This window comes from Sapajus apella, unplaced genomic scaffold (genome assembly GCF_009761245.1).
Source record: "Sapajus apella isolate SASKATOON/1434 unplaced genomic scaffold, GSC_monkey_1.0 scaffold232, whole genome shotgun sequence".
Taxonomy (NCBI): Eukaryota; Metazoa; Chordata; class Mammalia; order Primates; family Cebidae; genus Sapajus; species Sapajus apella.
This window is the reverse complement of record NW_022437172.1, coordinates 317,304-338,628: the sequence shown is the minus strand read 5'-3', so window position 1 is coordinate 338,628 and position 21,325 is coordinate 317,304. Positions and strand designations below refer to the sequence as shown.

General features: G+C 39.0%; 1 protein-coding gene and 1 pseudogene across 1 annotated transcript in view; one reads left to right on the top strand and one right to left on the bottom strand.

The window, feature by feature from the left end:
- Positions 1–21,325, top strand: part of LOC116544838 (transport and Golgi organization protein 1 homolog) — a 54,237-nt gene that overhangs the window by 16,690 nt on the left and 16,222 nt on the right. Inside the window, 12 exon segments of the mRNA XM_032271427.1 lie at positions 4,515–4,646; positions 8,130–8,151; positions 9,899–9,987; positions 10,232–10,309; positions 10,392–10,502; positions 11,545–11,616; positions 11,798–11,887; positions 12,516–12,638; positions 12,741–12,852; positions 13,778–13,833; positions 13,926–14,016; positions 14,193–14,352. Of these exon segments, the coding sequence (XP_032127318.1) occupies positions 4,515–4,646; positions 8,130–8,151; positions 9,899–9,987; positions 10,232–10,309; positions 10,392–10,502; positions 11,545–11,616; positions 11,798–11,887; positions 12,516–12,638; positions 12,741–12,852; positions 13,778–13,833; positions 13,926–14,016; positions 14,193–14,352 (1,136 nt within the window).
- Positions 206–641, bottom strand: LOC116544833 (annotated as a pseudogene).

The window sequence follows — 21,325 nt, the reverse complement described above, 5'->3', positions numbered from 1 at the left end:
CTAGCCATTCATCTCCTAAACATTTACCCAAGAGAGAGTTACCCGAGTGAAAATAAATTATACATGCTTAGAAAGACTTGTAGATCATTTTTTAACAGTTTATTTTGGCACATTTATTGTCATTAAACATAAGACCCTTCCCTTCACTGGCATCAGGAAGCCACGCCCAAAGGATGTCCCTCTGTGTCATTTCTGCAACAAACTCTCAGGCCTTAGCAGTAGCCTAAGCTGCCCCCAGGGCTGTGATCTGCTGAATCTTCTGGCTTATCATTTCCATGACAGCCTGTTTCATGATGTGCTTCTCCTGGAAAGCTGGCTGAATTTTCTCCATCTGCGTGCTTAGGAAGTCTGTCTTCCTCTTGAAGAAGTCCTTGGCATCCTCAGCTATCTTCTCTACATGGTACACAGTTCCCACATCAATGAGCACATGTTCCGCATCATGCAGCTTCTCGGGTAATACATAGAACTTGTCAGTGGGATGAGTAATTCTCTTCCCTCGTTGCGCTTATTCAGCATGTTTAGTCTTTGGCTTCTACATACTTGGTCTGTACCACCTTGGGCTGAGCAGTGGACATGGACAAGAACACTTCCTGGTCCAGCTGGTTCTTGAGCATTTCTAGCTGCAGCAGATTCATCTCCATGATAGTCTTGGCAGTTTTATTTATAAGAGCCTCAAACTGGAAAAATACAAGTATCCATCCATAGGTGACAGATAAACAGATTGTGGTACACCCATGAAATGAAACACTACTCAGCAATAAAAACAAGTGAACCATTATAGATACGTGTAGCAATGTGGGTGAATCTCAAATTATGTTGAATGAGAGAAGCTAGAGAAAATATAATCATGCATTATTACATACATATCCAACTTTACAAAATGCAAACTAATCTACTAGAACAGAAATTCTGCTTGGGGGGCAGGGAAGGGTGAAAAGCAGCAGGAGAATACAAAGAGAATAAGGAGACTTTGGGAGGTTCACTATGTTGGTATGTAGGTTGTGATGATGGTTTCACGGGTGTGTTCATATGCCAAAATGATCAAACTGTGCACTTTAAATACACATAACTTACCGAATGTCATATTTCCTTCAAAGCTGTAAAGAAAAAATCCTTACTTTCTTAGATAAATGTAGAGTTATTCAACTTGAAGATAGACCTCTAGTTTACCTTTTAAAAAAATGTATTCCTACACCATACCCTAGCAGTATATAAAATTATTTTCTTTTATAGCTTCACAGTATACTTCATTGTATTCAATATTTCTTTCATTGATGACCATTTTGGTTGTTTCCAGTCTTTTATTATAAGTAATAAGTAATGCTCGAATAATATAGTTTTGTGCATATATTTTTCCAGCATTTGTTGTTAGATCCCCAGTATCTTTGAGATAGATCTTTAGAAGTGGGGTTGTTGAGTCAGTAGGTAAATAAACAAGTTATTTTGGGAGATGTTGCCAAATCATAGGGGTTGTATGATTTTATATAAAAATCAGCAGAGAATGAGAGTGCCTGCTTCCTCCACATTCTCTCACCTACAGAGTGTGTTGTCAAAGGTTTGGATCTTGCCAAGATAAGTGATAAATCATATTTCATTGTAAGATTCAATTTGTATTTCTTTTATTATGAGTGAGGCAGAGTACGTTTCTATATGATTTTTAATTATTTGCATTTCTTTTCGTGGAATCTGCTTGTTTCCTTAGTCCATTTTTCTATAGGTTTGCTGGCCGCCATCTTCTTATTTATAAAGCACTTTATATTTTAGGAATATTAATCCTTCAAAATATGTTACAAATATTTTTTCTTAGATTATCATTGCCAACTCTGCTTATTTTGCAATTTTTGTGGATTGAAGTTGGACAAGTTTTTTTGCTTTTCGGTAATCAAATTTACAAATCTTTTCCTTTGTTGCTTTTGGATTTTGATACATAATGAGGAAGGTCTTCCCCACTCATATAATACACAGAGACATTCACACAATTTTTTCTACTACTTGTTTTCATTTTTTACATTCAGGTTTCTGATTCACTTGGAATTTATGAATGATAAGAAAAAGATCCAATCTTATCATTTTCCATATTGTTATCTAGATATGTAATACCACTTATTAAAAACTGTTTTACCCCAGCTGACTTGCTGAATCCCAAATTTCCAGTGCAGTTGAGTCTATTTCTGGATTTTTTATTCTGCCCTGTGATCTGTCTGCTTTCTTTGGCCAGTACCATTCTGTGATTATTGATCCCACTCTCCTCTCACACCCTGCATTTCTCTTCTTTCTCAGGGTTTTCCTGTTTCTTCTTGCTTGATTGTTCCTCCTAGTTGAGTTTAGGCTTTCTTTTTTTTTTTTTTTTTAGATGGAGTCTTGCTCTGTTGCCAGGTTGCCAGGCTGGAGGGCAGTTGCTCGATCTCGGCTTACTGCAACCACAGCCTCTTGGGTTCAAGTGATCTGCCTGCCTCTGCCTCCCAAAATGCTGGGATTACAGGCATGAACCACCGTGCCTGGCCAAAGATAGACCTTTAAAGGTCTAAGAATGGTATCTTTATCCACAAATATCATCTGTTTCCCACACATACCAAATGCCCCCATTTTCTTCCACCTTTGGAATGTGATTTCCATACTATTCATTATCCTCATCCTTTTCCACAAGCCATATAACCTTAAGATGTGGCCGGCCACTTGTAGTCCAAGCTTCTTAGATGGCTTGAGCCCCTGAGTTTGAGTCTAGCCTGGGCAACATACGGAGGCTCCCTCCTCTTCCCCACAGCCATCATCCAAAATGAAAAGTGGGACCCATAACTGAACCCATGTGCATGGAGGGGAGGTGACATGATGACATGACTCCTGGGTAAGGCTTTTTAATAGAGTGTCAGCAAGAATGTAAGAGAGCATGTGCAATGGAGGCCTGGAGGTGGAATAGTAAGCAGAGGACTGAGTGGGCAGGGCAGAAAGACCGCGCAGGGCAATGGCACCACATCTGAGTGGTGGTCCTTCCACACTGTGACAGGAAGGGCCAGCTCCGGGCTGGCACGAGAGGCCTGCCTTTCTCCATTTACCCAGCTGCCGCCCACAATCCTCCTCTGGGTAGCTCCCTGGTCTCCTCGCTCCGGGCTTTTTAAATCTCCGGCTCCTGGTGGAAGCGCCAGTCACCTCCGCCTCTCTTTACTTGGATTCTTCCTCTCCAGCTCTATTTTCTCTTTTACCCCCGCTCCCTCCACAGTTGGTTCCATCCACTGTAGCCCCGCCCCCACGGGCCGGCTCCTTAGATGTGGTGACTGCGCCAGGGGGCAGTGGCTGATGACGTGTTTTATAGGAGGCCTAAAGCGAAAGTGCCGGCAGCTGTGGAAGGCAAAGTTCAATCCCAGTGTCCATCCCCTGAACTGGGGCCTTTCCGAAGGAGGAAGCTCTGAAACACAGGGGCCCAGTGCCGTTCTGCAGGGAAGTGTCACTTGTGTTCACCTGTTCTACACAATGGACTCAGTACCGGCCTCTGTATCTTCTATCCCCTGGGGGACTGGGACCTTCTGGGTTCCCTGTTGGTGCTCTACACAGCCAAGCTTCTGGAGGTGATGGCCCCCGTTCCCAGGAATGGACCCCACCTTTGGCAGGCGGGTGGATGAATTCTAAGCAGAGTGGGTGCACTGATTGTCTATGCAAAGGAGAAACGGAGTGTCAGATCCGAGGAAGGCAAGACGTTTTATGCTGTTTAAGGAATCAGGTGGAACTGTGTTTGAGGTTTCATCACTTTTTTTTTTTAATTGAGTACTTAACGAAATGACAGTACTTTATGTTCTGGTGTACAGTCATGATCAGAGCACAATCTACAGGACTTTTCACTATAACCCCTGGCTCTGTTGGGATATGGGGCCAGTATGATAGTGTACTTGTAGAGGGCCATGAAAACATCGTAGAGCAGACAGGTGTTTAATGTACTGTCTTCAAGGAAACATTTAGAATTAAGGCACTAAATTCAAAGCAGTTTATGTAGATCAGTTATCGGGAGCTATCATAATTTACTCAGCATTTGTTGTTTGTTTATGTAAGAGTTGATTTAAGATTGTAAATCTAAGAGGAATAGCACATTCTTTGTGGTATTCATTATCATAATATTGGTTTTATTTTTAGTCATAAAAATTTGATCACTTGTATTTCGAAGGTTTTTTGTCTTATGTGTTCTCTTAAGCAACAAAAGCCAACTTATTCAAGAGAAAAGTATGATCCAGAGAGATTCTAGCTGTGTTTTAGATAACATATTGTATCAGGGCCTATTGCAAACTAGAAATACATGCTCAACCTAAAGACATTTAGACTCATAATACTTCGAAATACTACAAGCCAAGCAATGAGTATGACTCCCAGTGTCCTATTTTTTCTTGAAGCAGTGAGAGCTACAGAAGATTTTTGAGGGGATAGGTATCTGACAGAGTTGTTTTAGAGTTTCTATGGATGAGTCTTTGTGACTCCTTTATATTAAGTTTCTTTAAGGCTTCTCATTATTTCTAACCTGCCCTTTTCAGCTAGTTTCTACATTGCCTGATGATGTTCAGCCTGGGCCTGATTTTTATGGACTACCATGGAGACCTGTACTTATCACTGCATTCTTGGGAATTGCTTCAGTTGCTGTTTTCTTCTGGAGAACTATCCTTGTTGTGAGTAAATTAATGTATACTATATCTCATAAATTCAAGTATGGTTTTATAATCATAGCCCTTTTGTTTCTTTTTTAGTTGCTAACATGAACAGAAATTAACGCTTTTAATTCAAGCTAACCCTGTAAAATAATTTGGTGTATTTTTTGTCTTGGTAAATTATCTTTTTTTTTTTTTTTTGAGAAAGTCTTGCTCTGTTCCCCAGGGAGCCCTTGGCTCACTGCAACCTCCATCTCCCAGATTCAAGCAATTCTCTGCCTCAGCCTCCTGAGTAGCTGGGATTATTGGTGCCCACCACCATTCCCAGCTAATTTTTCTTTTTCGTATTTTTAGTAGAGATGGGGTTTCACCATCTTGGCCAAGCTGGTCTTGAACTCCTGACCCTGTGATCCACCCGCCTTGGCCTCCCAAAGTGCTGGGATTACAGACATGAGCCACTGTGCTCAGCCCTTGTGTTGATAAATACTTAAGTAAACAAGATAACATGTATAATCTCAGCGGGATAATTTCAATTAAGATGTCCCTTATATCAAAATTTAAATAATAAGAAGTAGTTGGGTGTTTATCTCAACTCAAAAAGAAAAAAAAAAAAACAAGAATTAGATAGGTCACATGTACACTGTTAGTAGAATTGGGAATTCTTAGAGCCATCCTGAAAAGTAGTTTCATGATGTGTGTCAGAAGTCTCAAAAATGGTTATCTCCTTTTATATTGTATTAATATCATGTCTAGTAATCTATCCAATAGAAATAACTAGTCAGCCAGGCACAGTGGCTCACACCTGTAATCTCAGCACTTTGGGAGTCCAAGGCAGGAGGATCACTGAGGTCATGATTTTGAGACCAGCCTGGCCAACACGATGAAACTTCATCTCTACTAAAAATTTAAAAATTAGCCAAGTATCATGGTGCATGCCTGTAATTCCAGCTACTTGAGAGGCTGAGGCAGAGAATTACTTGAACCCGGGAGGCGGAGGCTGCAGTGAGGCCAGATACGCTACTGCACTCCAACCCAGGCCACAGAGAGATTCCATCTCAAAAAAAAAAAAAAAGAAAGAAAGAAAAGAAAAGAAATAACCAGTCATACATTAAATATCTTTCATGGCTGGGCCTGGTAGCTCACACCTGTAATCCTAGCATTTTGGGAGGCCAAGGTGGATGGATCACATGAGGCTAGGAGTTTGAGACCAGCCCGGGCAACAAGATGAAACCCCATCTCTATTAAAAATACAAAAATTAGCTGGGTGTGGTGGCAGAAGCTTGTAATCCCAGCTGCTCTGGAGGCTGAGGCAAGAGAATCGCTTGAACCGGGGAGGCAGAATGTGCCACTGCACTCCAGCCTGGACAACAGAATGAGAATCTATATCAAAAAAAAAGTTTTAAATATCTTACCTAATAGCATCCAATGGAACAGAATTATTAGAGTGAAAAATTTGCACAACCTACTGTTATTTACAATAGGAAAATTGTTAAATTATTTTATGTTCATATAATGGGACATTAGTCTGCTTTATATAATTAAAAAACTGGAGCATAACAAATACTCACAATTTAACATGAAGTAGATAAAAAGTAGAAATTAAGCCTTTAAGGTGTAAACTGTATATCATAAATACACACACAGGAAATAAATGCTGCAAGGAAATACAACAAAATGATAAAAATTCTTTTATCTAGATGAGGTAAGTTTTCAGTTTTTAAAAGATGTGTTTTTCTGATTTGATTAAGTACCATTTTACTCTAAATATTTTTTATTTGGAAATGCAGAATATATCATGTGCAAAAACACACCATTAATTTTTTAAAATCTTTTAGTCTTCTGTGCAGAATTTGTCTTTCAGACTTCAACATACGTATGTATAAGTGTATATACTCATACTTGTACATACTTATGATTATACTGTATTGCATTTAACGTAACATGTTTGGGAGAATATGTTATTTAACATAATTGGGAGAAGATTATTTTGTATAAATGAGCTTTGCAGATATGAAAAGCTTTAGATTGAAATGTAATAGTTAAAATGGCCAAAATTATTGAATGCAAATCTTTCTAAAACTAAGTATTCTTTCTCTGATTTTATAATTATATCACATATATCATCGTTAATAATTTTTCTCTGCTTTCACAGTTGATTGTAAAATCGCTTATAAAGAAGGATCTCTTTTCCTGTGAGGCTTTCTTGAATCTCACGGACTTTTTCTCAGATCAAAAGGGAGAATCAAAGGGTAAATGGAAGGGGAAAAGGTGAAAACATTTCCCCTTCCCATTCTTGTTTCTCCAATTTATTAATTAAAAAAGCTAACATCTTTTTTGTTTTTTAGAAAGGCTCTCTGTCCTTTCTGCTGTTCCTCAGCCTCAGCATTTGAGTTTTGGAATCTTGGCCTCTGCTTGCCTGTTAGTTTGGGTGAAATGGAGCACAGGAAGTTTACTCTCATTAGCAAGGCCATTAGAGAGATAGCAATTTCTTTCCATGTTGGAAATTTCTAAATGCATATTCCTATAATAGCATTTTAAGTGAGATTTAGATACTGTAATTATTATGTATATGGTATATTAATTACTATATATAATAACAGTATATTATAGAGTGTATTATGTAAACAGTATATTAATTTAGTGAGATTATCATGGGTGATTTGTGAACTGGTGTTAGTATCTCATCACCAGTTATAACATTTGAAAGGGATAAATATGTTCTGGGTTGCAAAGAAATTTAGTAATATTATTTTTTAAAAATCAGTTACTGCTTGGCTTTTATTGTCCCATAATTTAGTGCTATCTTTGGGGGATGATTTGGGTTTTGCCCTTTCAGGAAGATGATAGTTGTCATTTCTCTTGTTGCTTGTGCATTTTCCTCTAGCAATCTTCCCTTCCCTGTCAGGTTTATGAGCACTGTTTTTAGTGGTCTAAGAAAGTCAAATGATCTACGTTGGCATTAATAGGATTATTTCTAAGTTCAGCCAGTAGTCAACTTTGAATAGGATTTCTGAGATATTTTCTGGAAAGCAAAAGAGCTGTAGCTTAGTACAAAGATTATACCTTTAATTTTGTTTCCTCAGAGTCCTTTTGAGTAGTCAATGTTTTTAGATTTCATTCTGGCTCTTTGGAGTTGTCAAATAAGTGACTTTCAGTAAATAAAATGTTAATATATTTATTATAAAAACATTAGCCATTTCTGTTATTCAAGTTAAGTGCTCATTTCATAAGATGTGTTCATTTAGATATGTAAACATATCTTTAGCTGCAGAGTAAGATATTTATCTTAGTGCTTTATCTGTCAGACTGCAACATATCACTACTGGTTAAATTTGAAATGCTTTTTAACCTTTTTAATTTTTTTAATCTTGTGGATTTATTATGCTAAAGCAAACTGTTATTAAATTCCCATTTAGTTATAGTTCCAACGCTTGTGTTAGGAACTATATACACCTATTAATGAAATGTTTGACATACAATTTAATTTTTATTCCTCTTTCCTAGTTAAAGAGTAGAGTATATCAAGGTAAATCTTTAGGCTTGTTTTATTTGTACTATTCCCTCTATACTGGTGTTTGATATGGCTTTTTTTTTTTTTTTTTTGAGACAGAGTTTCGCTCTTGTTACCCAGGCTGGAGTGCAATGGCACGATCTCAGCTCACTGCAACCTCCGCCTCCTGGGTTCAGGCAATTCTCCTGCCTCAGCCTCCTGAGTAGCTGGGATTATAGGCACGCACCACCATGCCCGGCTAATTTTTTGTAGTTTTAGTAGAGGCGGGGTTTCACCATGTTGACCAGGATGGTCTCGCTCTCTTGACCTCGTGATCCACCCACCTCGGCCTCCCAAAGTGCTGGGATTACAGGCTTGAGCCACCGCGCCCGGCCTGATATGGCTTTTATATGTAAGTAGTTTTAGTGACTTCTGATGCCTGACTGACTTACAGCTTCTGAAAACTTTCCTATTCCTAGGTTGCTAGCTTGGATGATAGAGTAAATGGTGATGCTCCCAACTGAGATGGGAATGAGGAGGAACAAATTGTGGGAGGAGGGAGAAGATTAGTTTCATTAGGGGCAGATTTACCTTAAACATTGGTGTACTAGTTTATTACATGTGACCAGTTTTTCTGTGTTAATGATTTAGGACATTAAATATTTATTTAAGTAGATAATTTCAGGACTAGAAATATAAATCAGCAGGCTTGCATTTTCTGTTTCTCTTTGCAAATGACATATTTGAAGTGATGCCATCTTCTGAGAAAAAAAATGCTTCATACAGGGAGGAATATTGACCTTTAATATTTTACTGGGTTTCCCATATAGGAAATAAATTTAAATTAGACTCTCATTGAAATAAAAGTTATTATATTTTTCTTAAATTGTAACAATGTTTCTACATTCTTATTCCTATTAGCAGATTGCTTTTTGTATTAATCTGTTCTCACACTGCTGTAAAGAAATACCTAAGGCCAGATGTGATGGCTCATGCCTGTAATCCCAACACTTTGGGAGGCCGAGGTAGGAAGATTGCTTGAGCTCAGGAGTTTGAGACCAGCCTGGGCAACATGGAGAAACTCCATTTCTATTTTAAAAAATACAAAAATTAGCCAGGTGTGGTGGCACACACCTGTGGTCTCAGATACTTGGGAGGCTGAGACAGGAGAATTGCTTGAGCCCGGGAGGTGGAGCCTGCAGTGAGCTGAGATTGTGCCACTGAACTCCAGCCTGGGCAACAGACCGAGACCCTGTCTCAAAAAAAGAAATATCTGAGACTGGGTAATTTATGAGAAAGAGGTTTAATTAGCTCATAATTCCTTAGGCTATACAGGAAGCATAGTGTCATCTGCTTCTGCAGAGACCTCAGGTAGCTTTTACCCATAGCAGGAGGCAAAGCAAGAGCAGGCCGTCTTACATGGCAGAAGCAGGAGCAAGAGAGAGTGGGGAGATGCCACACACTTTTAAACAACCAGACTCCACAAGAACTCAGTCACTGTCACAAGAACAGCACCACAGGGATGGTGATAAACCACTCATGAGAAGTCACCCCTATGATCCAGTCGCCTCCCACCAGGTCCCACCTCCAACATTGAGGACTATAATTTGACTTGAGATTTGGTGGGGACACAATCCAAACCATATCATATTTCAAAGCCATAATAGTTATGTTAAGAAGTTCTTTTTCCTCATAGTGCCAGATAACATGTCTCTTTGTTGATACATTGGGTAATTCAGTTTCATTTAGTGATCATGATAACCTATATATTTTCTTTTTTCAGTCACTGAATAGCAGATTTCTGAGAAGTTGAAGATTATTATGAAAGATAATACAGAACTTGTACAGAAATTGTCAAATTATGAACAGAAGGTATAATTATTCTTTTTTTTCCCATGGTCCCTGCTTGAATTATTTTCACCTGTCTTATAGTTCAGTTACTATGGTATTTTAAAATAATATTTATTATTCCATTAATTCCTATAAACAATCCAGGGCTTAAGCAATCATGTGTGTAAGGTACTGTTTTCTTCTATAAGAGGCCAGTCACTTCAAAGTAAGTTCCAATAGCACAATACTTTGTATTTCTGGATTTTGAATGCTTTATTTTTTGTAGATCAAGGAATCAAAGAAACATGTTCAAGAAACCAGGAAATGAAATATGATTCTCTCTGATGAAGCAATTAAATTTAAGGTAAAAACTTCTTTTGAGGATTACATTTTAAAACAAAAGTAAAAATTAATGAATATAACTAATCTTAATATCTTTTTTGTAGGATAAAATCAAGACACTCGAAAAAAATAATGAAATTCTGGGCTACACAACTAAAAATCTTTGTGTTATGTTGGAATCTGAGAGAGAACAGAATGTCAAGAATCAGGATTTGGTAGAGTTTTGCTGCTAAGTGTTACTAATAATTTGGTTTTTGAACTCTGTAGATGGATTTGAACTTTTTATTTTCCATCGTGTTCTGTGAAGTAAGAGTGCAAGTCAGGGAAGTTGAACCTACTTATGTCCATTTTTGTGGGATTTTAAGTACTTACACAAGAAGTTACTCTTATGGGCCTAGGAAGTATTTTGGTTCTCAACCCTAGGTAATTGTTGTATTGCTTGGCTCTGCCCTCCAAAACATGTGGAACAACTAAGAAACCACAACCCAGTTGAATAGTCCTTGTGTTTTGTTTTGTTTTGTTTTGCAAAGTTTTATTTTTTTCACTATAAGCATTTTACTTTATTAATATAATAGTTTCAGAATGACATAAAAATTTCAAAGATAGCAAAGAGTGTTCCCATAAATCCTACAACCTATTAATCTTGATGAGCTGACTGAGCTTAGTATCGCCAGGTTTCTTCACTGTAAAATTACTTTTTTTCTAAACTTTTTCATTATTGTACTCTTTGGAAGGAAGTTAGTAACACAGCCCACAGTTAAAAAGTGTAGGATTATGCTCCATCCCCTTGAGGAGCCAGGATCTTCATAAATTATTTGGAATTCTTGTGTATGCATGATCTGTCTATTCTCACTCCAATTCTACCATTTTTAATTTAGGCAAGAGAAATTTTAAAGTACCTTGGGGATTTTTTTTTCTCTCTTGCCCCAAGGAAAAAAAAAACCACATTGATTTGAACTGGTTAACTTGAAAGTTTTTTCAGTTTCTTTTCTTTCATCTTTTAGTCTCGCCATCTACCACATTTTATTCTAACAAGGAAGGTTGCATATGCCATGAAATATTTACACCTTTGATTATTTTCCTTTACCTCTTTAAGTTCTTGATTTTTCCCTAGGAAAAAACTGAAAAACCTGCTTTTACCTGAAACACAGGATGGCTCTGGGATTTACTTCGTTGATGTTTCCTCTTTTTAGTGTATATCCCAGTGTTTCTACTGAAATCCTAACATGCATTTTGTGTTCTGTTTTTACATGGCAGATATCAGAAAACAAGAAATCTATAGAGAAGTTAAAAGATGATATTTCCATGAATGCTTCAGAATTTTCAGAGGTAAAGCTGACTATAATTCCTGCAGGATATTAAAACTGTATCATAGTTTTATTGAGGAGCAAAAATTTGATATGTGTTAAAATGTGCAAAAAATGAAAACTACGTGATGTTGGGTTGGGAAAGTAACATTTTTTGTTGTTTTCTTTGGAATTACTTCACTAATAGGAGTGTTATGCATTAGGTTCAAATTGCACTTAATGAAGCTAAGCTTAGTGAAGAGAAAGTGAAGCCTGAATGCTATCGGGTTCAAGAAGAAAATGCTAGGCACCCAGTATCATATCACATGAATACCTTTTTTTCAGATCTATTTTTAAGGTAATGTACATGCAGGATTCCCTTCTTAGATATACAAAGTTTAAATTATATTTCCAAAATTGAGTATAGGTATACACTTTCTGTCTGTTCTGGATTTTCTGTTCTGTACAATTTATTTTGACAGTCAGAATGTTTAGTCTTGTTTTGTCAAACACCAATTACTATTAACTTGAGTAGCCTTAAGAGGGTAAGAGATTGACTTTTTAGACCTAATAATTAGATATTTTATCATTCTCCTTTTTGTAGTTACTGCTTCACTAGCCAAGGGAAGATTACATGATCAGGAGTCTAGACTTGAGAGATAGTAGAATGAGCCCTTCAGTTCCTTCTGGAAGTGAATTATTTGAATTGGCTATAATTTTCTGGAGGATGCAATAAACGAGATAGATTTCCTTGTCAGCTCTGATGTTCTCACTACAGCTCTGAGGATTGGGGTCACTCTCTCTTCCCACTTAACCAAGGTCTTAGCCCATAGTGATAGGCTAAGGAGTGGCATGTGTCCTTACCTCCTTGTCTCATTCACTTGGTCTTGTCCCTAGTGCAAAAGCCCTAACCTGTGGGAATCATGTATTTTAACTTTTCAGTTGCAGCAGGAAATTGAAGACTGGAGTAAATTGTATGCCCAGCTCAGTGAGCAAATCAAATCATTTGAGAAGTCTCAGAAAGATTTGGAAGTAGCTCTCATGCACAAGGACGACAATATTAATGTAAGTACATTCTCATGAATACAAGCTGAATTCTTGTGAATTATCATGAAATCTGTTGAACTAAAATGGGAAGACTTTAATGCCCTCTTACTTCTTTTCTAGGCTTTGACTAACTGCATTACGCAGTTGAATCGATTAGAGTGTGAATCTGAATTTGAGGGTCAAAATAAAAGAGGAAATGATTCAGATGAATTAGCAAATGGAGAAGTGACAGGTAAGATCAGTCTCAAGGAGGATGGACCCCTTTTCCCTTCCTATCTTTAAGTACACTAATGCTACTTTTCATCTGGTTGCATTTCCTCTTAAGCTTTAGAGTTGTTAACACATATCACTGGATTTGTGTATATGTCTATTTGCATTGGGCAGAGGTGGATTGCTAGGGTATGGCATAGCAATGAACATGCAAGGAGCACTGCCTTTGTTTTTACATCTCCTTGAGACTAGAAGGGTGCATGGGAGCTGCACTGGTCATGTCTTACACCTTTAAGTATTGAACATATAGAGTACTAGAAACTGTGTTTCTCAATTTCATGGAGATAGCATTTTAAAACTCGTCATCTTAGGTGCTGTTTCGTTTTAAGGCCCACCACTGGTTTTAAGAGTACTAAGGTCATTGGAGGCATGAACTAAGGCTGTGAGAGAAAACCACAACTGGTTTTAAGAGTACTGAGGTGGTTGGATCCAGAAACCAAGGCCATAAGATTGGAAGCTATAGGGTAGCAGTGTTTACTGATGAGGAAATTGTTTCTAGATGTTGTCTCTCAAGTTGGATATTGCTTACGTAGTGAGTGTTTTAAACCACACCTGATGGCAGATTCTGGAGGAGAATAGGAGGGAATCTTTCTGAATGAGACACTTACTAAGCCCAGGTGGAGATAGATCTGAGATAGAAGACAGAGCTTTATCTCACATGTTTCTTCTTGCTCAAGAATGGCATGTATAACATGTTTATTGTGCAAACAGGAATTCACTTTTTGGATCTAGGTTTGCAGTTCTCTAAAAAGTCAGTCAATTCTGTTCTATTTTTGTTTGTTCTTTAAATGTTTGAACATGATAATTGTTTAGTTTTACATAAATCAAGAAAATACAGATTTAAAACACAAGAGAAGAAAAAGAAATGAAAGTCTTTTGTTTTTTAGGTGACCAAAATGAGAAGATGAAAAATCAAATTAAGCAGATGATGGATGTCTCTCAGGTATAATCCTTTTTTTAGAGTCCCATAAGTGCCTGTGAATGCTTCCACTGTGTCTCCCTTATATGAATACTTCTCTCTTCTGTAATTTTTAGACACAGACTGCAATATTGGTAGTTGAAGAGGATCTAAAACGTTTACAACTTAAGCTAAGAGCCTCCATGTCCACTAAATGTAACCTGGAAGGTAGGTTGCTTCTTGAGAAGAAATTGCTATGTATTGGAAAGATGCAAAATTGCATTAGATAGATAAAGACTGGTTTCCTGCTTTCATACTTCTCACTCCTCTCAGCACCAAACCCCCAACCAAGTTCTCAAGTTCTTGTGCACACACATAGGGCTCAAATGTTTTACCCTTTACAGACCAGATAAAGAAATTCGAAGATGACCGCAACTCACTGCAATCTGCCAAAGATGGACTGGAAGATGAGTGCAGAACCCTGAGGCAGAAAGTGGAGATTCTGAATGAACTGTATCAGCAGAAGGAGATTGCTTTGCAAAAGGAAGATTTTGATCATTTACTGTTCACTGTCACGTGACTAAATAAAGGTGTACTAATACAGATAATGTTATCTTTTTTAGGATTACTTATACTTTTCTCCATCTCTAATTAGTATAAATTTGTCTTTCTTCCTATCTGCTTTGTTTCTCATAACCTGCATTTTTCTTTGCTTTCTAACCAGTTGTCAGAAACTGTTGCCTGTAGCTCATGTAAGGGGGAGCAGTTGACTGGTACTGACAGTTACTGCTGTGGAAGTGCTTCTCTTTTGAAGATCTGTCCACGCCTTTTCTGTGGCTCCACCACTAATTTCACTTTCCTTTCTTTATGGTCAATTATGTATTTTCCTTTAAAAAGTCTGAGTGATTTGTATGACATGTGTTTTAGTAGAATAAAAACTTCAAAAAAAGGAAATTTTGCTTATTAAAGGTACATTAAGTTTTGGACTTCACAGAGTCAAATATTCAGACTAAATGTAATTGTGGCAAAGATGAGTTTTGAATATAGAACTAATTGGTGTATATATTTAGATATTAACCTTCTGAAATACACTTCACAAATTTTGAGCTAGGTGTCTTTTGAAAACTATTTTTATAATTCATTTCAAGTTTTTTCTCCATAAAAACATCTGAATTCTCTAAAAATAGTATCTGTCTGTGACAGATACTATTTGTGTTTGCTCTTATATTTTACTCTATGGTGTATATGGCAGTGTGTGAGAAGAACTCGCTTGCTAAGCAAATTTAACCTTTTAAAATGCTTAGTCTGCGACTGCCGTATGCCATTAAACATTAAAACTATACTATTAACTTTTTCTCTAATTCTTTGCTCACCAAGCAGCCAGTTTAAATTTTCCAGATTTTGCTCAGGCCAGCTCTAAATGCCTATCCTGCTTCAGAGAGACATTCCTCATTTCATTACTTTTTTAAAAAGAGCACACCTCTGCCTCCAGTAGTAATGTGAATTACTTAAATGGCAACTGTTTTTCTTCATGATCCAGTTAACCCATTCATGTGCCACCACATTCATTCTGCCTCCATGTGTGGTTTGTACTCTGCTGTCCACCCCTAAAGTCACTGTGTGTATTCAGGCCCTTGTCATCTTTTATGCCAGTCCCCTAGCTACTCACCTATCTATCTTCAGTCTTTCTTATACATCTGCTTGCAAATTCTGATTGCCTCTATAGCTGCTAGAGTGAACTTTTGAAAATACAAGTCTGGGGGGGAGATCCAAGATGGCCGTTTAGGAGCAGCTCAGGATTGCAGCTCCCAGTGAAAGCGCAGAGGGTGAGTGGACGCCGCGTTTTTATTGCCCACAGACTAGGAAATTCCCGGGCAGAGGAGCTCCACGGTCGCCAGCGCGGCTGTTTCGGCCAGCGCAGCTGTTTCGGCCAGCGCGGCTGTGCCGGCCAGCGCTGCTGCTTTGCCCCGCGCGGCTGCTTTGTCGGCGCCCCGGAGCCGCGGTTCTCCGTACAAAATACACCGGTCCGGGGGTCCTTTTGGCTGGCGATTGGAGCCACGGGAAGTCGCCCATATGCTGGTTCAAAAAGGGGACTGAGCAGAGAACCAGGACAGTAGATTCCAGGGCAAAAAAAAAAAAGCGCCACAAACCTCAGTGCTGCTGTTTAAGCCAGCGCAGTGAGTGGCCGCAGGGGAAAACAAACAGACCCCGGCGCCTCTTCAACAGGCGACTGGAACACCAACTTAAAAAAGGCTCTGAGGCAGGGAGCCAGGCGATCAGGCTCGGCTGGCCCCACCCCCACAAAAGAACAGCAACCAGAAACTCTGGATTGAGAGTTTCACAGCAAGCGCAGCTGAACCCAGGACGGTCCAGCTCTGTCGGGGAGGGGCGTCCGCCATTACCGAGGCAGCCCGCCGTTGCCAAGGCAACCCGCCACACCAGAGACTCCGCCCCAACAGAGGCGGGCCACCATCGCCAAAGCAGTTCTAACTACACCCACATAATCAGGACTGCAGGAAAGTTCACTCGGCAGGGGGCGCAGCCCACAGCAGCTCAGCAAAGCTGCCATAGGCCGACAGTGACTAGGCGGCCTCCTTGCTGGGCTGGGCAGGTCTGAAGGAAAAAAAAAAAAAGAAGGTGGCAGCATAACGGAAACTCATAAATAAAGCCCTAAATCCCTGGGACAGAGCACCTGGGAACAAAAAGCAGTTTATGAGTTCAGCTGCAGCAGACCTAAAAGTACCTGCCCAGCAGCTCTGAATGAACAACAACAGAGCTCACAACTCACCATTTGAGCTCCTATAAAGAAAAGACCGTCTCCTCAAGCAGCTCCCTGACCCCTATATATCCAAAAAGACACCTCATAAAAGAGAGATCAGATTGACACTAGGCGGGTATCCGTCTGGGACAAAGATAGCAGAAGAAGAAAACTGGTAACAACCCTTGCTGTTCAACAGCTGCTGCAGGTGAACCCCAGGCAAGCAGGGCCTGGAGTGAACCTCAGCAGACCTACAGCAGAGGGGCCAGACTGTCAGAAGGAAAACCAAGAAACAGAAATAACCTCATCAACAACAAACAGAACGTCAATCTGGAAGATTTGAGACCCAATCTGAAAGCCAGCAACTACAAAGTCGACAGGTGGATAAATCCTTAAGGATGGGAAGAAACCGGCGCAAAAAGGATGAAAACACCCGAAACCAGAACACCTCTCCTCCTAAAAGGGATCACAACTCCTCACCAGCAAGGGAACAAGGTTGGATGGAGAACGAGTGTGATGAAATGACAGAATCAGAATTCAGAAGGTGGGTAGTAAGAAACTTCTGTGAACTTAAAGAACATGTTCTAACCAAATGCAAAGAAACTAAGAACCTTGAAAAAAGATTTGACGAAATGCTAACAAGAATGGACAAAATAGAAAGGAATATAAGTGAATTGATGGAGCTGAAAAATGCAACACGAGAACTTCGTGAAGCATGCACAAGTATCAACAGCCGACTTGACCAAGCAGAAGAAAGGATATCAGAGGTCGAAGATCAACTCAATGAAATAAAACGGGAAGGCAAGACTGGAGAAAAAAGGGTAAAAAGGAATGAACAAAGTCTCCAAGAAATGTGGGACTATGTGAAAAGACCTAATCTACGTTTGATAGGCATACCTGAATGCGAGGAAGAGAATGAATCCAAGCTGGAAAATAGTCTTCAGGATATTATCCAGGAAAATTTCCCCAACCTAGCAAGGCAGGCAAACATTCAAGTCCAGGAAATACAGAGAACACCACAAAGATATTTGTCAAGAAGAGCAACCCCAAGGCACGTAATTGTCAGATTCACCAGGGTCAAAATGAAGGAGAAAATACTAAGGGCAGCCAGAGAGAAAGGTCGGGTTACCCATAAAGGGAAGCCCATCAGACTCACAGCAGATCTCTCAGCAGAAACCCTACAAGCCAGAAGAGAATGGGGGCCAATATTCAACATCCTTAAAGAAAAGAACTTTCAACCCAGAATCTCCTATCCAGCCAAACTAAGCTTCATAAGTGAAGGAAAAATAAAATCCTTTGGGAACATGCAAGTACTCAGAGATTTCGTCACCACCAGGCCAGCTCTACAAGAGCTCCTGAAAGAGGCTCTACACATATAAAGGAACAACAAGTACCAGCTCAACTAAAGGGCAAAACAGCCAGCTAGCACCAAAATGGCAGTATCAAATTCACACATAACAATATTAACCCTAAATGTAAATGGACTAAATGCCCCAATCAAAAGACATAGACTGACAAATTGGATCAAAAGACAAAACCCATCGGTGTGCTGTATCCAGGAAACCCATCTCACATGCAAGGATACACAAAGGCTCAAAATAAAGGGATGGAGGAAGATTTACCAAGCAAATGGAGAGCAAAAAAAAGCAGGAGTTGCAATTCTCATCTCTGATAAATTAGACTTTAAAGCAACAAAGATCATAAGAGACAAAGAGGGACATTACATAATGGTAAAAGGATCAATGCAACAAGAAGAGCTAACGATCCTAAATATATATGCACCCAATACAGGAGCACCCAGATACATAAGGCAAGTTCTTAATGACTTACAAAGAGACTTAGACTCCCACACAATAATAGTGGGAGACTTTAACACCCCATTGTCAATATTAGACAGATCAACCAGACAGAAAATTAACAAGGATATCCAGGACTTGAACTCAGACCTGGACCAAGCAAACCTAATAGACATTTACAGAACTCTCCATCCCAAATCCACAGAATATACATTCTTCTCAGCACCACATCACACCTACTCTAAAATTGACCACATAATTGGGAGTAAATCACTCCTCAGCAAATGCAAAAGAATGGAAATCGTAACAAACAGTCTCTCAGACCACAGTGCAATCAAGTTAGAACTCAGAATTCAAAAACTAACTCAGAACCGCACAGCTTCATGGAAACTGAACAACTTGCTCTTGAATGTTGACTGGATAAACAATGAAATGAAGGCAGAAATAAAGATGTTCTTTGAAACCAACGAGAATGAAGACACAACATACCAGAATCTCTGGGACACATTTAAAGCAGTCTCTAGAGGAAAATATATAGCAATAAGTGCCCACATGAGAAACAAGGAGAGATCAAAAATTGACACCCTATCGTCAAAACTGAAAGAGCTAGAGGAGCAAGATCAAAAAAACTCAAAGCCTAGCAGAAGACAAGAAATAGCTAAGATCAGAGCAGAACTGAAGGAGATAGAGACACAAAAAACCCTTCAAAAAATCAATAAATCCAGGAGCTGGTTTTTTGAAAAGATCAACAAAATAGACAGACCACTAGCCAGATTAATAAAAAAGAAAAGAGAGAATAACCAAATAGATGCAATAAAAAACGATAAAGGGGATATAACCACAGATTCCACAGAAATTCAAACCATCATCAGAGATTATTACAAACAACTCTATGCACACAAACTAATAAACCTGGAAGAAATGGATAAATTCCTGGACACTTGCCTCCTGCCAAGCCTAAACCAGGAAGAAGCCGAAACCCTGAACAGACCCATAACAAGGTCTGAAGTTGAGGCAGCAATTAAGAGCTTACCACCCAAAAAAAGCCCAGGTCCAGATGGGTTCACAGCTGAATTCTACCAGACATACAAAGAGGAGCTGGTACCATTTCTTCTGAAACTATTCCAAACAATACAAAAAGAGGGAATTCTTCCCAAATCATTTTATGAGACCAACATCATCCTGATTCCAAAACCCGGCAGAGACTCAACAAGAAAAGAAAACTACAGGCCAATATCTATGATGAACATAGATGCAAAAATCTTCAATAAAATACTGACAAGCCAATTGCAACAGCACCTCAAAAAGCTTATCCACCATGATCAGGTAGGCTTCATCCCGGGGATGCAAGGCTGGTTCAACATACGCAAGTCTATAAACGTAATTCACCACATAAACAGAACCAAAGACAAAAACCACATGATTATCTCAATTGATGCAGAGAAGGCCTTTGACAAAATTCAACAGCCCTTTATGCTAAAAACACTCAATAAACAAGGTATCAATGGAACGTATCTCAAAATAATAAAAGCTATTTATGACAAACCAACAGCCAATATCATACTGAATGGGAAAAAACTGGAAGCATTCCCCTTGAAATGTGGCACCAGACAAGGATGCCCTCTCTCACCACTGCTATTCAATATAGTATTAGTAGTTCTAGCCAGAGCAATCAGGCAAGAAAAAGAAATAAAGGGCATTCAAATAAGAAAGGAGGAAGTCAAATTGTCTCTATTTGCAGACGACATGATTGTATATCTAGAAGACCCCATCATCTCAGCCCCAAACCTCCTGAAACTCATAAGCAAGTTCAGCAAAGTCTCAGGATACAAAATCAATGTGCAAAAATCACATGCATTCCTATACACCAGTAAGACTTAAAGAGAGCCAAATCAAGAACAAACTTCCATTCACAATAGCCACAAAGAGAATAAAATACCTAGGAATACAACTAACAAGGAATGTAAAGGACCTCTTCAAGGAGAACTACAAGCCACTGCTCAACGAAATAAGAGAGGACACAAACAGATGGAGAAACATCCCATGTTCATGGTTAGGAAGAATCAATATCGTGAAAATGGCCATACTGCCCAAAGTAATTTACAGATTCAATGCTATCCCCATCAAGCTACCAATGACCTTCTTTGCAGAACTGGAAAAAACCACCTTAAACTTCATATGGAAGCCAAAGAGAGCCCGCATAGCCAAGTCAATTCTAAGCAAAAAGAACAAAGCGGGGGGCATCACACTACCAGACTTCAAACTATACTACAAGGCTACAGCAATCAAAACAGCATGGTACTGGTACCAAAACAGAGATATAGACCAATGGAACAGAACAGAGGTCTCGGAGGCAACACAACCTTTCTACAACCATCTGATCTTTGACAAACCAGACAAAAACAAGCAATGGGGAAAGGATTCCCTGTTCAATAAATGGTGTTGGGAAAGCTGGCTAGCCATGTGCAGAAAGCAGAAACTGGACCCCTTCCTGACACCTTACACTAAAATTAACTCCAGATGGATTAAAGACTTAAACATAAGACCTAACACCATAAAAACCCTAGAAGAAAATCTAGGCAAAACCATTCAGGACATAGGTGTAGGCAAGGACTTCATGACCAAAACACCAAAAGCATTGACAACAAAAGCCAAAATAGACAAATGGGACCTAATCAAACTCCACAGCTTCTGCACAGCAAAAGAAACAATCATTAGAGTGAATCGGCAACCAACAGATTGGGAAAAAATTTTTGCAGTTTACCCATCTGACAAAGGGCTGATATCCAAAATTTACAAAGAACTAAAGCAGATTTACAAGAAAAAAAACTAACAAGCCCATTCAAAAGTGGGCAAAGGATATGAACAGACACTTCTCAAAAGAAGACATACGTGAGGCCAACAAACATATGAAAAAATGCTCATCATCACTGGTCATCAGAGAAATGCAAATCAAAACTACACTGAGATACCATCTCACGCC